This window comes from Hipposideros armiger, unplaced genomic scaffold (genome assembly GCF_001890085.2).
Source record: "Hipposideros armiger isolate ML-2016 unplaced genomic scaffold, ASM189008v1 scaffold_93, whole genome shotgun sequence".
Lineage (NCBI taxonomy): Eukaryota > Metazoa > Chordata > Mammalia > Chiroptera > Hipposideridae > Hipposideros > Hipposideros armiger.
The window spans coordinates 4,122,811-4,140,022 of NW_017731443.1; the positions used below are offsets into that span (position 1 = coordinate 4,122,811).

The 17,212-nt window shown below is 47.3% G+C and overlaps 1 protein-coding gene across 4 annotated transcripts in view; it reads left to right on the forward strand.

The window, feature by feature from the left end:
* AHNAK (AHNAK nucleoprotein) overlaps positions 1-17,212 on the forward strand; it is a 109,075-nt gene that overhangs the window by 53,164 nt on the left and 38,699 nt on the right. For all 4 annotated transcript variants that reach the window (XM_019645364.1, XM_019645362.1, XM_019645365.1 and 1 more), the window contains exon 5: positions 496-595. In XM_019645364.1, coding sequence (XP_019500909.1) covers positions 496-595 — 100 coding nt within the window. The remainder of the gene's footprint in view (positions 1-495; positions 596-17,212) is intronic.

Below are 17,212 nucleotides of genomic sequence, written 5' to 3' on the forward strand. Positions count from 1 at the left end.
GGACCCTTAGAGGAGTTCAATCTACTGGTTGGAAGTCCTGCCCCATGGCATCCGGCTCAGTGCTGGACAGGGAGAAGATGCCTGGTGGACAGTGACTCCCAAGCCTGCTTTCTACACGTCAGTTGACAGCATCTTGTTCCTGTGTTGAATTGAACCTTATCTCTTTTCTTCTGCCACTGCAAAATCCTTGAGGACAGGAACTGGAGCTGTTGAACTGATGAACCTGAGATGGCATTGTCCCCTTTGTACGAAGTTCATTGGACTTTCACAGAAGGATGTCTTTCAGCGTATGCCAACTCCTTTCTTAAGATTGATTCTGTTATCTCTTTTGCCAGCAGGGCTTCCAAGCCAGGGCGGAGTGGGCTGGGCTGGGATGCGGTGGGGGGTACAGGTGGGGCCTCTGCTTTTTTTATATACTTCCACTAGGCGTTTCAGAAGTGTTAACCAATTGGATGATTTGATGAGTTACCAGGTAATAATCCTTGTCCTTGTTAGAACACACCGCAGCCAGCAGCACTGGAAGGCAAAGACCAGAATAAACCTCAGGAGGCCACCAGCCAAGCCCCGGCTGTTTCCGTCTCTGCTACAAATGCAGGTGAGAGAAGGTGGTGGGGACTGAAGGAATGATAAGCTTAACTGTAGCAGCGATCCCCTCTATCCACAGATAAGCCCATGGGAGCATCCACAGATGACCCTGCCCTCCTGGGCCGTAGAAGTCACGTTCTGGAAAGAGCTGGCTCAGGACCCGAGGGGCCTGGCCCCTCCCTCTCCAGGGCCTAGAAATTCAAGTCCTCCTCTCCTTTCAGCTTTTATAAGTCTGCAGAAAATACACTTACTATAGAAGAGCTTTTTACTCCTTCAGGATTCTCAAGGGTTTCTTTGTATGTAGGGCCTCAGCTGAACATTTATATACTGACAGGACTGTATCTATTAAATTCAGAGTTCAGGGTGGGGCAGAGACTAGAGACTTAGAATGAAAAGGTCTGTATTTACGTCTAGTTGAAGATCTACTTGTGTTCAGGAGAAAGTATATTTGATCCTGTAACGTAAATGCTTTCTCTGGCTTCCCTGAGGGGAGATGTCGACGTGAAGGGTGAGACGAGAGGAAGAAGTAACTATGGGGTGTGGATATCCCGATCATAGGGAGCTAACTGGGGGGCTGTTGGTTCAATCTGGGCTAAAGCCATACTGGGGCCTGTCTCACAATTCTTTTTAAGGAAGTTGCAAACATTTAAAACTCAGGAGATTTCACAGAAAATAGAGAATGTGTGGGCTCTCGAAATTTGGAAATCTTCCTCGAGCCTGCATTCCCACATGGCCACATCAGCTGGAGCAGAGTGACTGCCCTGTCACTGGGGAATTGGGACTCGTCTGCTTCCTCCTCCTTTGCCCTAGGGACACCCCCCCCCCGCCCCCATCCCAGCACTGAGGGGTGCCTTGGCTCCTGAAGCTAAACCTCCAGGGGTTCTATGCATCCCCTTCTCTCCCCAGCACCCCACCTCTATCCTGGCATCTCCTTTCCAAATAAATATGTGTTTGCCCTTCCCCCTTAAAAAAAATCCTCCCTCCCCTGTCCCCTTTCTTGCTGTGGTATTGTCCCAACCTGCCTGAAAGGGTCACCTCTTCATCTCCTACTCCAGTGGCCCACCCACTGCCACCTACTGTCCTTGCTTATCCTTTATTCTGCCCAGTGCAGTCTCTGGGCACTTGGTGCTATACCTCCTCCCTCCTGGAAGCCCTCTCCTCCCTTGGCTTATGACGTCTCATTTGTCTTGATGTCTGTGCAGTTAGGACAAATTTGCCCTCCCTTCTCAGGCCCCTGTTTTCTCACAAGCTCACACATGGCAGAATTTTCCAAGGACCTGGCCTGGGGTCTTTATTTTTCTCACTCTGGACTCTGGACAACCTCTCGGGGCCAGCCGATTCTCAAGCTTGCTCTCCAGCCTGCCGTCTCTTCTGAGCTCCGGGCATGCACATCTGGGATGCCTAACACGGGCTCACCTCCACCTCCCCTCTTTCTGCCAACCTGATCCCCTTCCTATTTTCCCTGCCTCTGATCGGCTCTGCTAACCATCTGGTCACCACACCAGTCGGTCACCTCCTTAATATTGCTGACATCTTGGGTTTTCATTATTTGCTGCAATTGCCTCCGAACTGGTCTGACTGTCTTAGATCTTTTCCTCCACTTGATGAAGTGAGCTTTATGTAGAGGTCAGTCTAAAATAAAAATCAGATCATCTTACTCCCTTGCTGAAAATTCTTCAGTGGCTCCTCCTGGCTTTCAGGGGGAAGTTCACATCCTTGGCTTAACACACAAGGCCGCCGTGACCTGGCTTCTATCTCAGTACCCACAGCTTCCCGTGCGCACCTTTCACTCCAGCCATCAAAGTGCTTGCAGGTATCCAAGTTCATGATGGTGGCCCCCGCTTCTGTCTTTACCATGCTCTTCCACACTCCTTCTGCCCCCTGTTTTTCTGGGCTTTTGAATTACCACCCCAGGCCCACCTGAGCCTCCAAGTCTGGGCTCAGTGCCACTTCTCTGTGCTCTCCCATGGCACCCAGGTGACCCTGTTTTGGCTCCCACAGTACTGGGCGTCCACTACTTCACATCCAGTGGAGACCTGGGAAGGCCCCCGGCACAGTAAGCCTGGTACGTAACATAGATGGATGGTGCCAGGCGCCTCTGGCTGGCTTCCCAGCACTCACGTGCTGGACACTCCTATCTTGCCCTTTTGGGAGCAGATTCTAGCTTCTCACAGTGTCCGCCTTCCCCACGCAGCACTTTTTTCTTGTCCAATGTACTTCGTCGACATTTATTAAGTGTCTTGGGAGTTAAAGGTGATTGGATTTGACCCCTTTCCTCAAAGGACTTGTTATCCACTGGATGCATGATAGCTATTCATTCAATGAACCTTGATTGAGAGCCAGCAGTGAAGAAGGCACGATTAAAGCAGTCAGGCCCAGGGACTCCGATAAAGTCTGCAGAGCTTAGAAGAATTTACAGGGCTTTCCAGCTTCACGTGCCTTGGTTTAAACTAAAGGAGAAAGATGACAGTTATCTTTGCTGGGACTCATCTACAGACCATGTCACAGGCTTTTCCCTGATTGTGGACGTTTCCTTAGAAACCAACGTGCACGTCCATCATTTTCATAGACTTTGAAGCTGGAGTTTCGTATAAACATTACTTCATTAGAATGCCAGAACCTTGCCTGCTCCTGCCGTGGGCCTCCAGCTTTCTCGAAATTGACATCTTAAGAGAGGTCTGCCATTTCCTGTAATACAATTTAAAAACATGTTTGAACAGAACAGAGCTTAGGCTGACTTTCTCATGGTAACACTGCTGTCGGCTGTTGTCATCGAGAGTCATTTTGGTAAATAAGCAGAAAATCAGTGGGTTTGATCAGAGAGCCGTTGCTGGCTGTGAGATAAGGCTGTGAAGCTCAGAGCAGTGGAGTTTTGGAATCAAGACATCTACCTGGTCACCCGGTGCCCTAAATGTTCAAGCGGTTTGGAAGGATGAAATGCTAGAAAGTTAAATCTATGATGTCAACCCAGAAAGTCATGTGTTGGATGTCACACTGCCTGGTGTTGAGAGCAGTTTGGCTTCAACTGTTAGGAGCCCTGCTCTGGCTCAAGTCTGTCTGGGTTTGAATTCTGCTTCTGCTAGCCTGACCTTAGGCAAGTCTTAGTTTCCTCATTTGTGCAAGTCGGATGATTAGAGTACTTCCCTTACGTGGTGGTTGTGAGGATTAAGCCAGTTGGTACACGTGCAGTGCTTAGGGCTGCGCCTGACACTTTGCGAGTGCTCAATGCCTGTGAGATGATATAATTCGGCGCTTTTATCAGCCTCACCGGGGACTGTTAACTGTGATGACTTTCTCTTAGTCACCAAAACTGTCATCTGATCCTCCCACCCCCCATCGGGGGTCCACAGTGTCTCTGTTCCTGTTGTGTAACCCCCCTTTGCTCACTTTGCTTCTCTGACCATCTTTTTCCAGTTTTATCCTCTTTCAGATTGTTGTTTCTGCCTGGAATAGGCTTCTTTTTTGCCCCTGCCCCACCCCCTCAATGATCTCACCCCATCTTTGTTCTGAAGCCCCCTTAGTGGAATGGAAGCAGATATTCCTGTACCCACATGTTGGGAAAGGGCCAGGAAGGCAGTTTCCAGGCTCTTGGCCTCATGTGGAAAGGCGCTGGTTTGGTTATTAGATGGCCATCAGCTGTAACCAGTTGGCCATTAGCTACTATTGTTTTGCATATAACTGCCAAAGCTGCGTTAGCAAGGATGGGTGTCAAGGATGGTGCAGGTCCTGCGGATCCTGCTTCTTGTGTCTCCCCGGCCATCATCGAGAATACAATATAATAGTATGAACCTTCTATCTGTGGCTCCATGGTTCTTCCTTTTCGGCCTCACATCCTGTATTCATCTGCTGGGAGCTGAGCCCCGGCATGACATCACAGTTAACCCTGGGAAAACTCTAGGATACATTTTCATTTTGAGTTTGTGTTTATAACTCTCTAAAGCTTTATAGAGCCCTTGCCAGTGGACTAACCTGGGAGATAACCATCTATTTTTTAAAAAATTGTAAAATATACATAACACAGAACTTCCCATTTTGACCATCTTTAGGTGTATGGTTCAGTGGCACTAAGTCATTCACACTGTTGTGCAGCTATCACCATCGCCTATTGCCAGATGTTTTCATCTTCCCAAACAGAAGCTCTGTCCCCATTAAACACTAACCTCCCCTTCCCCTGTCCCTCCAGTCCCTGGCAACCACATTCTATTTTCTGTTTCTATGACTTTGTGCTTTGGTGTCTCGCTTACTTCACTTAGCACAATGTCTTTGAGGTTCATCCACATTGTAGCACGTGTCAGAATTTCATTCCTTTTAAAGGCTGAATAATACTCCATTGTTTGTATATACCACATTTTGTTTGTCCATTCATCCATCGATGGGTATTTGGGTCATTTCCAAACCTTTTGGCTATTGTGAATAATGCCGTTATGAACCTAGGTGTACATGTATCTGTATGAGTCCCTGCTTTCAATTCTTTGGGGGTGAATACCCAGTAGTGGAATTGCTGGGTCATATGGTCCATCTCTGATTCAGGGCTGACTTTATAAATCAAGAGCAGAGCTTGACGTGGTACAGTGTCAGGTGGTCGCTGAACTTACCATGGCGATCACTTCTTCAGGTATATAAATGCTGAATAACTAACTATATGTACACCTGAAACTAATATACTATTCTATGTTAGCTGTATTTTCATAGAAATTAAAACAAACAAACAAACAAAAAACAGAGCCTGAACAGCTGGTGGGAAATCTCTCTCTTTACCACCCTTCCCTCCCCCCACCCCCATTGCCTCCTACAGACTTTGTCTCCAGAAATATCAACTCTACCCTCAGGTGGTTCAGGCTAAAACTTTGGCATCGTCCTGGACTCCTCTAATTCATTCACATCTGATAACTGGATCATGAGCGATTGCCATCAGCGCCATCAGCCGTATCCAGATCCTATACTTCTTCCCGTCTCCGCCGTTACGGCCCTGACCTAGGCCTCCCCATCTCTCATCTGGATTATGACAATTGTTTCCTAACTTGTCTCCCTGTTTCTGCCTTGGTCACCCTCTGGTCTCTTCCTAGTACAGCAACAGGTGTGACCCTTTAAAAACATTAGTCAAATAATGTCACGCGTCAATCAAGACCTTCCATTGCTCCCTATCTCACGGGAGGCAAAGCTCAGGTGCTTGCAAAGGTCTGTCGCCCTCACTGCTCTTTTGACCCCATGTCTCCTTGCTGTTCCAGCTCATGGCTTCTGCATTCACTGCGAACTATGCCTGAAGTGTTCTTCCCTTGACAAACTCTTGACCCTCCAGTGTCACTTCACCAGAGAGGCCTTGTCTGACCCCTTACATAAAGCAGCAAGCCTTCCCCCCGCTTACCTCAGTCATCATCTGTGCCTTTTCTCTATCTACTTATCGCTGTCTGATATTGTAACTCCCCAATTTGTTCATTTCCTTTTTCCTCGCTAGAATGTAAGCTTCATGATGTCAAAGTGTGGTTTGGTTTCTTGTCATAATCCTCAGTGCCTATAATAGTGCCCGCACATAGTAGGTGCCTAATTAGTATCTGTTGAATGAATGAATGAATGGTGCTTTGAGGTCCCCAGCTTAACAGTCCACGGATGTTTCTATGTCTCTGACAGTTGTACCGAGGTATCAAGGGTTCTGCTGCCATCTAGGCTCCGGTGTCAACTTTCTGGGTCCTGGGCAGCTTCAAAACAAAGTGAAATGGGTTGATTGGCATTTGCAACTCCCTTTAGCCTTAGTGGTTTCTGTAAATGCCCCTGATTGCTGCAAGGATTTATCCTAAAATAAACAGCCCTTCAAAGACACATGCCATCTGTGGTATTCCTCAAACTGGGTTCTGTGAGTTTCTTCTTAGGGGCCCAAGGAGTCTACATAATTCAGAATTTTGTTTTTACATTTCGATGACAATCTAAGAGAAAAAAGGATGGAAATTAATTCTTGGTGTTTTGATGACCGCTTTAGCGCCGAGGAGTGCCACTTAAGTGGTTCTAGTGTGGTGTTTGCATTCTTGGTACTTCGTGACTGCCTGGAGTGATGGCCTTTAACTCTTACTTGTTTAGACTGGGGTCACTGGTTTGTGGATGTCTTCTCAAAAATCTGTAATTTTTTTCTTTCCAGTAAAAGGCGTCTGAATGCAAAATATTCAGACTACACAGCTAATAACCATGAATTACAGTGCAGGCAGAAATACAACACCAGGATAGAATCTTTCAGGCTCCAGACCGCAGTTTTATGTGGGTCTGAGTCAGCCTGAGGCAACAGGGTATGGAACAGACATAAGAACATTGGTCTTAGAGTCAGGACACGAGAGTTTGCACCAACCTCTGCCTCTGAATCAACTGTGACCCTGGGTTTGTCAGCCCACTGTTCTGGGTCTCTGTTCTTTGTCTATAAAATGAACTTGGAATCCCTACGTTCTCTTCCAAGCTTTGACATTCTATTTTGTGAGGTATGTTGTGCAGAAACGTCCATTTGGACACCAGGAAAAATGCTCTGTTAGTACCAAACCTAGAGCACCGGCGATGAGAATGCATAGTGACTACGTTTACTGAAGTGTCCATTCCAGGCTTGCCTTCAATGAGTCCTCTTTTCTGAGGCCTCACCCTAAAAGTCACACCTCCATCTCTATCCCATTTACCCTGCTGGAGTTTTCTTCATGTTCTTTTTCGATGTTCTTGAGAAAATCTGACTTTTATTTTACTTTGCTTATTTCTTATTATCTGTCTTCTTCTAAAGGTAAACTCTGTAAAGTAGAGGTTTCTTTGTTTGTCATGCCTTGGAACAGTATCTGTCATTTAGCGGGCACCTGATCAACATTTGCTGAATGGACTGTTGATCTGGGCGCCTTCTCTGCTTTGGGTACCATGCAAAGTGCTTTACACTTTAAACAGTAAATGACAAAGTAAGTATTATTATTAGTCTTAATGTGATGGCTGAGAAAACTGAGGTTTCATAAAAACTGGGTAATTTTCCCATAAGTGTCAGAGTTGGGACTTGAACACAGATAAGTCGCACACCTTGCCATATTCGTCTTTAGCTTTGGCATCTCTCAGCTAGGAGGGCTTCAGTACCAAATGCATCAGGGCACAGATGAACTCTGCTTTCTTTCTCCCTTCTTTCTAACATTGCTTTGGGCATGTGGAGAGGGGACATCAAATTCTCATTTATTGAAGAGACTGTCTTTTCCCCATCATATACTGTTGGCTCCTTTGTTGTAAGTTAATTAACCATGAACACATGGTTTTATTTCTGGGCTCTCTATTCTGTTCCAGTGATCTATGTGTCCGTTTTTATACCAGTACTATACTGTTTTGATGACTATAGCTTTGTAATATAGTTTGACATCAGGAAGTGCAATGCCTCCAAGTTTGTTTTTCTTTCTCAAGATTGCTTTGTCTATTTGGGGTCTTTTGTGGATCCATACAAATTTTAAGATTGCTTGTTCTATTTCTGTGAAAAATGCCATTGGAATTTCAATGGGGTTTGCACTGAGTCTGTAGATTACTTTGGGTAGTGTTGATGGAAATCAGATTCTCAGAGTCCTCCTTGGCTCCATTTCCTTGCTCAGACTGTGTAGAGAGCACATTGTGCAGGATTTCAGAACTGGGTAGTTTGTTAGCTATCCTGTGGTTACACCAATCCCTTCATTTTAAAGCTGAAGAAATGAAGACCCCCAAAAGCTGAGTGCCGCATGACTTCTGTATTGTCTTGAGCTATGACTGACTAATTTATGAGCCTTAGTGGCCTGGGTGGTAAACCAGAAGGCCCACGGAGTTCCGGAATGCTGGGAGCCTGCACAGCCTCAGAGATCCACCCCACCCTGATACTTGTACCATCCAGCGGCCCCTTGGGCCCTGGCCTTCGGGGGTCTCCTGTAACTTGGGTGCTGTTCAATTTCAGGAGGAGTAGATGCTGGCTGAGGTCCCTGCCTTTGATCAGGTCACCCTCCAGACAGTGCTTCTTTTTCTTCTTTTTTTTCAGACAGCGCTTTTTGATGCATTTGTGTTTCAAAATGTCATCTTTTTGGTATTCACATGCACCAGATGGATGAGTTTCAGGATCGTTCTGTGGCTTCATGTCCCTTACAGTTTGTCTCCATCTTTTCCCTCCCAGGTCTCTTAGGAGTTAAATGCTCCCAGGAAGAAGCACGTTAGGAATGAGGATTGTTTTATGTTTATGAATAAGCTGTTGCTTACTGATGTTCCGATTACAGACAAAATGTTCCTGTTCCACTTTGTTACACATGAAATCGTAGTGAACAGTACACGATCAAACATGGTTAAGTGGTTCAGTGATGTGGTCTCACTGCATTAGGTGTAGAAATTCAGGGGAAAAGAGTATTGAACAGGGTTGTATGGTCAAGTAATAATAAAAATAAAAATAAAATAATAAGAACTCACCCTCATTAAGCACTTTCTATATGTTAGGAATGATACAAATCTGTTATGTGACTTAACTCATTGAACCCTCATAGTAACCCTATGAAGCAGATGAAATTATATCCTCATTTTACAGTGGAAGAATATAAAGCCCTGAAAGAGGAAGTAATTTGCCCAAAGTTATAGAGACTGGGAAGGGCAAAGCCAGGATTTGAATCCAGACTCGTTGGCTTGAGCTCTTTCTCTTAAATGCAACATCTGATGGCCTTGATGAAGGTTTTGTGAAGGAGATGAGACTTGAGCTGTGCCTTTATTTATTTTTTATTTATTTATTTATTTTTTTTTTTAAAATATTTTTTATTGGGGAATTGGAGGGATGGGAACAGTGCTGGGGAATTGGGGGAAGGGGAACAGACAAGTTGTTGTCGTTTTTTTGTTCTTCAATCTAGTTGTGGAGGACGTTGCTTCACTGGCCCAAGTTGGCACCATCATTGCGCTCTTCCAGGGCGAGGCAGATCAGTCGCCGGCTTCTGGACGGCCGCTCACTGCGGCTGCTGGCCGCTCACGCTGGCTGCTGGCTACATACGGTAGCCCATGGCAACCCACTGCCACAGGGAGTGCAGCCTACGGCCGTCGCCGTCACCTACGCCATCATGGCAGCCCAGCTCCAGGTTGAGCTGTCGTTCAGCATCTTAGCTGTAGAGGGCAGTGTCACTGGCCCTCATATGTGGGATCCGAACCGGGGCCCTCTGGCATCCCACGCGAGTTCTTAACCATCATGCCACTCGGCCGGCCCTTGAGCTGTGCCTTTAGAATGAGAGGTCTTACAACCTGGGGACAATCTGAGTGATGGCCCAGGGATGGGGTGGGGGAGGGGCAGACCCCAACAGGGAAGATGAGACTGACCTCACTCAACAGAGGACACATATTGGAGAGCAGTGGAAAGATAGTGGAGCAATAGGGTGGAGACAGATGGTAAAAGGTCTTAACATCTAGGCAGAGGATTTAGACTTGGTCTGGAAGGACATAGCCTTTGATGAGTATTGAAGGGTGACTTGCTAGAAGCAGAGGTTTGGGGAGGTCTTGGGGTAGCCATGGTAAGAGGTGTGGAGGCAGGGATGAGGCGCTGAAGGGTCTAGCCTCGAATGGTCAAGAGGAGTAGAAGGAAGGGAGAGTGGCGTGACAGAATTCACAGAGGGATCGACAGGTGGGAGAGGGAACAGCCAATTGATTTTGAGATTTTGAGTCTGGTGAGAGGGACAATGTTGACTCCAGGGGTTATGATCCCAGTGCTTGTTCGCTTAAATTCTATCACAAGAGGGTGAGTCCACAAAGAATTAAACATTTATGATATAGTCAGGTAATTTATCTTAAACTCTCACCTGTCGGGTAGCCTACTAACATAGACTTTTCCTATTGATTGTTGTATCTGTCAGGGTTCGATCAGAGAAGCAGAACCTCCATGAGCCATAGAGAATAAGGGGTTCATCCTAGGCGTCAGAGCTCCTGCGATGGTGGGAGTTGGTTCTGCAGTCTGTAAGGTGTTGTCTCTGTGTCTCAACTGGGCCAGCTTGGGAGGGAAGACGATGTGGAGTGGGGACGATGAGGGACAAACTGGAACCGCATCTGGCTCTTATCGCCTGCTATCTCTGTGATGCGGGTGACCTGTGAGACAAGCTGAGACAAGTATGTCCCTCACCCCAGAGACATACACCTGTGGGTCAGAAACTGGAGGAGCTGCGGGCCCAAGGGCTGCCCCATGCCAACAAGGTGAGCCAGAGAGCACTGGCAGTGTGTGAGTTGTCCCCATGTCTGCCCTACACGACCTTCAGAGCATAACAAAATGCCTGCGCTTCACTTGTGCTTCCAAATCTTGCACACATTTCTCTTGTGGCCACTCTTAACCCAGGACCCTACAGGGAAAGGAATTCTGGGAACTGTGGCAAAGCTGACCCAGTACAAAGCCATCATGATTGTCCACATACATAACAGATTCACTTTAACTCTTCTCTTATCCTCTCTAGGGATTTAATTTAAAGGATGTCCATAGGTGTAGCGTGAACTTTTAGTGAATCTGTTGTAGCCACCATAATACCTGAGTATCTCTCCACCCTCCCTGCAAATTCTTAATAAATATCATCTCTTCTCTAACCTTCCTGAGGTTTAATTTGTTTCTGAAGGTAGAGTGAATGGGGCAGGTAAGTTCCAGCCGTGGGATGCCTTACTGGATTTTAAGAGGCGATGTGACATCTTACGTGAAGATGAGTTCACTGCTCCAGGCTGGGCTGATTCTGGCCAACACTCAAATAGGCGCAGGTCATGGGGTTTTTTTTGTTGTTGTTTTATAGCTACATCTTCTGTATTAGTTTGCTAGGACTGCCATCGACCCAGTGGCTAAATAACAATTTATTTTCTCACAGTTCTGGAGGCTAGAAGTCCAAGATCATGGTGTTGGCAGGATTGGTTTCTTGAGGACTCCTTCCTTGGCTTATAGATGATGGTCTTCTCCCTGTGTCTCTACATGGTCTGTGTCCTTATTCCCTCTTGTTATAAGGACAACAGTTATATTGGAATAGGGCTCACCCTAATGAACTTATTTTAATTGAATTACTTTTTGAAAGACCGTAGCTTCAAATACAGTCACATTCTGAGATACTGGAGTTAGGACTTTCTCATACGAATTTTGTGGGGACACAATTCAGCCCATAACACCTTCCTTCTCATCCAAGTTACCTCAGGGTGAAAGGTCAGCCCAACACCTATACCAGCGGCTCAGTTCTTCCCTATAGTTACTCGTGGAAGGTGGCCTCTGGGCTTTTCTGGGAAGATCCAGAATGTTATTTCTGAGGCCTGTTTTCATGCGCATGGCTGTCCTTGCCTAGGCAAGGAGTGTTCCTCCACGCCACACATTCCGACTTGGTCAGATCAGAAAGCAGCAAATCCAGGGGGATTGTTTTTTTTTTTTTTTTTTACTGCATGCAGAATTCCTTGTATAGTAGAGAGTTCAGGAAGGAAGGCCCCGTTTGAGGACAGAGGTCAGGGCCGTGAAGCTCAGGGCCCCTGAGAAAGGGTCAGCCTCGTCCCTGCTAATCCCAAACTTGCTTGATTAGCTTCTGAATTGATGTTTCTAGAATGAACTCTGTTACAACCAGCAATCTGATTTAACCCTTAAGCTTTATTTTTCTGCCACGCCTAAAGTCTCAGTCTCTAAGGGGATTTGGGGAGAAGCAGAAGCAAGATTGGCAAGACTGAGGGTTCTGCGGCTCTCGCCGTCCAGGGCAGCTGGCCACCGGGTCCAGCCTGCTCCCCCAGGAGGCACAAGCGGGGAACGGAGGGCCGCCTGCCGGGCAGGAAGCTGACTCTGGGCCAGGCTTCCTGCGACCTTCCTACGGCCCTTCTGCTAGGAGTGGGGAGACAGGGGGGTGACACCCTTCTAGAAATCTGGCAGAATCAAGCTAAAGGGGCACCTGACATCTTATCTCTCGCTCCCCTAGATTTTTGCTCCCTGGTACTGACCAAATTTTCCATCACTTTTTATTGAAGTGAAGAACAGTGGAGATAGGAAAATTCTCTAAAGCCGCTTTGGAATACTTTCAAGAATAGCTTCAGCGAAGCAGGGAAAAGGACAAGATTGAGCCCAGGGCTGGATCACCCACTTGGAGAGGTGGTTCTAGAGAGAGACCTGGGATTTCACGCTATGTCTTCACACACAGAAGAAGGGAATGGGAGGCGTTGGGCTGGAGGGAGGGAGGCCTGGTACTTGTCCAGGATGTCCCCCCCTGCATGGTGACAGGCTCTTAGGGAATCTTAATAAAGGAGTCAGGAGCAGCCTGGCAACCTCCCAACCCTTCTTGTTCCCGAGACAAAGATGTTGGCCTGACAAAACTGTTTAGGTAATTTCTTAGTGCCTTTACCGCTTTACAGACCCCAAACTACCCAAGTAAATAAATCTCTTTAAAAAAAATAAAGCTATTAAAAATTTGTCCAACTATCTTATTACAGTAAGTACTATAAAGTAGGTGTACTTTGTAATCTTAACTGTTGACATTAGTGGAGACACTTGTGTGTCAAAGGGCCTAGGAGGTATTATTTCAGAGTGACTTCTGTACTGTTGTGCACTTGCCTCTTTTCTAAACATGGCCAGGGGTGGTGAATTTGGGAAAGGTAAAAGAGGAGAAAAAAGAAAAGAAGAGGCACTTTTCCACCAGCGCTCTCCAAAGGGCTAGACTAGAAAATGGTTTAAATGGCCTATCAGCTGGGTCTGGGGGTTGTGGGGAAGCCTGGGGGGCATGGCAGGGGCTGGAAGGGTCCAGCTTTAGTGTGAAGAGACTTTGGGGCCAAGCCTTGCCCCTCCCAGCCTTGGCAGGAGGGGATTCTAGCTGAGAAGAAGGGAATGTGTGCGCTGAGCTGAGGGACCTGCCTGGCTGAGGCTGTGGGAGGCGAGAGGCCATCCCAAAGCCACAAGGAGTAGTGGGTGAGGAGATAAGGAGGCCGAATGCTTTGTGCTCTAAGATAACACTCTCTTCTGCAGAGGAAAGTTCCCTGGAGCAGAGGCAACTGGAAGAGATTCCAAGCCAGGGTTGCTCCCAGGCTGCTGATTTCTGAGGGTTTCTGGGATGCAGAGGTCTCTGAGTGAAATCATCTGATCAGGCTTCCCTTTGATGTTGGTCTACATGCCCCAGCCCTCACCACCTGACTTCCTGATCTTTCTCAAAAGGCCCCTGGCCTTTGCACATGCTAATCCTTTGGCCAGGAGTGCCCCTGCCACCCACTAAGGCAATTATCCTTCTGGATTTGGTGCAGCCCTTACTCCCTCAGGAAAGCCTTAACTCTGGACTGGGTAGGGGTCCTCTTTAAGTGCTCTGATCACTCCCTGAACTTTGCCTCTGTAACTTTTCCTCTCCTTTGCCTGGCAGTAAGCTCAGCCTCTAAGAAGTAGGAACCTCCTTACATGTTGCCAAGCATTCACTTCTGGCAGGCAACTCTTGGGAGGCCTGAGAGTGGGAGAAGGGAGACCCCTGCTGTCTGCAAGCCTGGGACTTGATGACTGGCATGGGGGCTGCTCAGTAAATATTTGTGGGCGGACTGAATGTAGTTTTGTTGAGCAGCTACCACACTCCCTGCACTTTATATACCTTACCTTGTGTGACCTGCGTAAGAACCGTGTGAGGAAGGTGTTGTGTTCATTTCCAGATGAGCACATTGGGGCTCAGCAGGCTCCATGACTAGACTGAAGTTACACAGCTAAGAAGCTGTGACAGTTCCCAGTTCTCACACTTAGGGTGCCTAAGAACCACAGGGCAGCTGGTCAAAAACGTAGCTTTCCTTGCACCACTCCCAAGATTCTGATTTTTGTCATGGCATGATTTTTTATTGTGCTAAAGTATACATAATATAAAACTTACTGTGTTAACAATTTTTAGGTGCACAGTTCTGTGACATTAGGCACATTCACACTGCTATACAACTATCACCACCATCCATCTCCAGAACTTTTTTTATCTTTCGAAACCGAAACTCTGTCCCCATTAAACACTAGCTTCCTGTTCTGTCTCCCCCCACTCTCCACCCCCCACCCCAGGCCCTGGCACCCACCATTCTATTTTCTGTCTCTATGGATTTGAGTATTCTAGGGCTCTCCTATCGGTGGAATTGTACAGTATTTGTCCTTTTGGGTCTGGCTTATTTCACTGTCACAGCATTTTAAACAAGGGCCCCTGGTAATCCTGATGCAGGGGTCTGGATCACTCTTTGAGAAATTCCAGTAGAGGATGGGAGGAGGGTGACAGAAACTCGACCCTGCTGCAGGTTGTGAGGGCTGAGTGTATAGGGATGGTGAGGGTTGGGGTGAGTCAGGGAGTGTGGGCTGAGAAGCAGGGTGGAGGAGGTGGGGGTGATGGTGACAGAGGGGCCCTGGGTTAAGCAGTGGCTGGTTCCTGGCACGTATTGCTCAGGGTTGGCTGTTGCCCAAGGCTTAAGAGCTCAAGGTGGACGGACAGTGGAGGGACAATTGTGGGAACTGGTCAGTTTAGGGAGGGTCCGTGAGCCAGGGTGAGGAGTAGGTCAGAGTAGGAAAGGAGCCTGGGGAGCGGTGGGGATGGGGCTTGCGGACCACAGAGGGTGAGAAAAATTAGAGTGGGTGGTGGGCGAGAGCCACTTGTGGCAACCCAACTGGAGGCACCCACGAGGAGCAGGGACCAGGTCCCGCTCTAGGTCTAGAGGCAAATGGTGGGAAGTCAGAGCTGATGAGTAGGGTTGGAAGATGTGGGAAAGCCCGCCTGTGGGCACCGGAGGATTTGACGTGGAGCCAGCCCTTTGTCTCAACCAGGAGATTGCGTGTACTTCCCCTTAAGGGGGCGTCAGTTTATGGGCAGCCTGGCTCTGAGGGAGATGTCCAGGGCCCTTGTGGGGAGTGGGACTGGCAGGAAGGGCAGCCCCACAGCACCCCCACTCCAGGGAGCAAGGTCAAATAGCCCTGTCTCGACCATCCTACCTTCCTCCATCTCTGTCCTCTCTCCCTTTCTTTATTTATGCTGTTCTTTCTTTTCTCAGCTCCTCCTTTTCTCTTAATTTCTCTTTCTCCTGCTGCCCCTGAATGGAGCTNGTGTTTGAATTAATAAGGTTTTATTTCATTCATCAATATAACAAGTATTTATTGAATGCCTGTTATGTTCCAAGCCCTGGGGATGGTCATGAAGAAGACCAAGTCTCCTTGTCTTCTTGGAAGATTTTAGTGGCAAAACACGAGGATGGTTGGCAGAAAAGGAGGAAATACGTTGAGTGTAGAGCTGATGGAACCTGCTGATGGATTGGCCACGTGGAAGCAGGGGTGAGAGAGAAATCAAGAGTGACTCCTGTGTAGTTTGGCCTGAACAGCTAGCTGGCTAAATGGCCTTGCCATTTACTGAGTTGGGGGAAACTGGGAGAAAGGATCTGGGAAAGAAAAGTCAAAAGTTCAGTTTTGGACACGTTAAGTGTGAGATTTTTTTTTTTAATTGTTAGTTTCAGGTGTACATAACAATGCAATAGTTATCCTTTTCACCCTTCACACAGAAAAGGTGTGAGATTCTTAGTAGACAGCCAAGCACATAGCTGGGTGTATAGATGTCTGGTGGTCTGGTGTTCAGGATAGCAGTCCAGGCTGGAGATAGATATAAACTGGGGCTTGTAATAGTTTCTTAGGGTGGCTTAAAACAACAGAAATTTATTGTCTCAGTTCTGGAGGCTAGACGTCTGAAATCACGGTTTTGGCAGAGCCATGTTCCCTCTGAAGGTTCTAGGAAAGTTTTAAAATGGGAAGTCCCATGTCCTAGGAACCCCCTAGTCCCGGGCAAACCAGGACAGATGGTCACTCTATCACCAGAACAGACTTGGAAGGGAGAGTCGGGTTCAGGGACGCCAAGAGCTTCATGGAGGGGAGATGAGGAAGCCTTTGATGGTGACTTCTGTTTTCTTGGCGACGTAAGGGGGGAGATTATGAACTGAGAGCAAAGACAGGGAGGGAGACCGGGGGCAGAGGAGAGAGGAGAAGGTGTGGAATAGCCATCTTGGAAAGGGGGAAAGGGAACTTGTAAGAAGTGGAGCAGCATTTCCGGGCAGTGCTGGGTGGCAACTTGAAATCTGTGGCCATAAATTTAAAGTGACATCAGTCAGCGTGGTTGTGGGGTGTATGCTCTCTGTAAAAATCTAAACAGCTCGTATTCTGTTATAATTAACTTGTTGGAACATATGGCATTGTTGTGTTGCCCTGGCATATGGAGGGAAACGGATACACCCTTAGAAACACTCCTGGTCTGTAGGACTTTCAGATGAAAACACAGCAAAGCCAGCTCTCCTGAGAGTAAATGAACACCTTTACCTTGACCTTCAATTTCTTCCATTACAGGCTGTTCACAGTTACAGTGCAGACCTGGCCACGTTGTCCAAACCTTTTGTAGCCATGTCACCCTTCCTTTCATCTCCCGCGGAAACACCTCAGTGGTTTGTTATGCCCAACGCTTGTTTGCAAGTAGCAATTACAGTGATTTGCACAAGCAACAATTTAACACTAATAGAAACAAAAAGTCATTGCCAGGCCTGATTCTGCTGATCTTCATGTTAAAGGAGTTCAGCTGGAGTAAGAGGGTAGGTTTTGGAGGAGGCTGGGACCCCATCATAGCTGTCAGAGACAAGCGTCAATGACATCCAGTGATAACTGTTGAAATGACCCCAACCCAGAGTGGGGTGGCCAGGCATA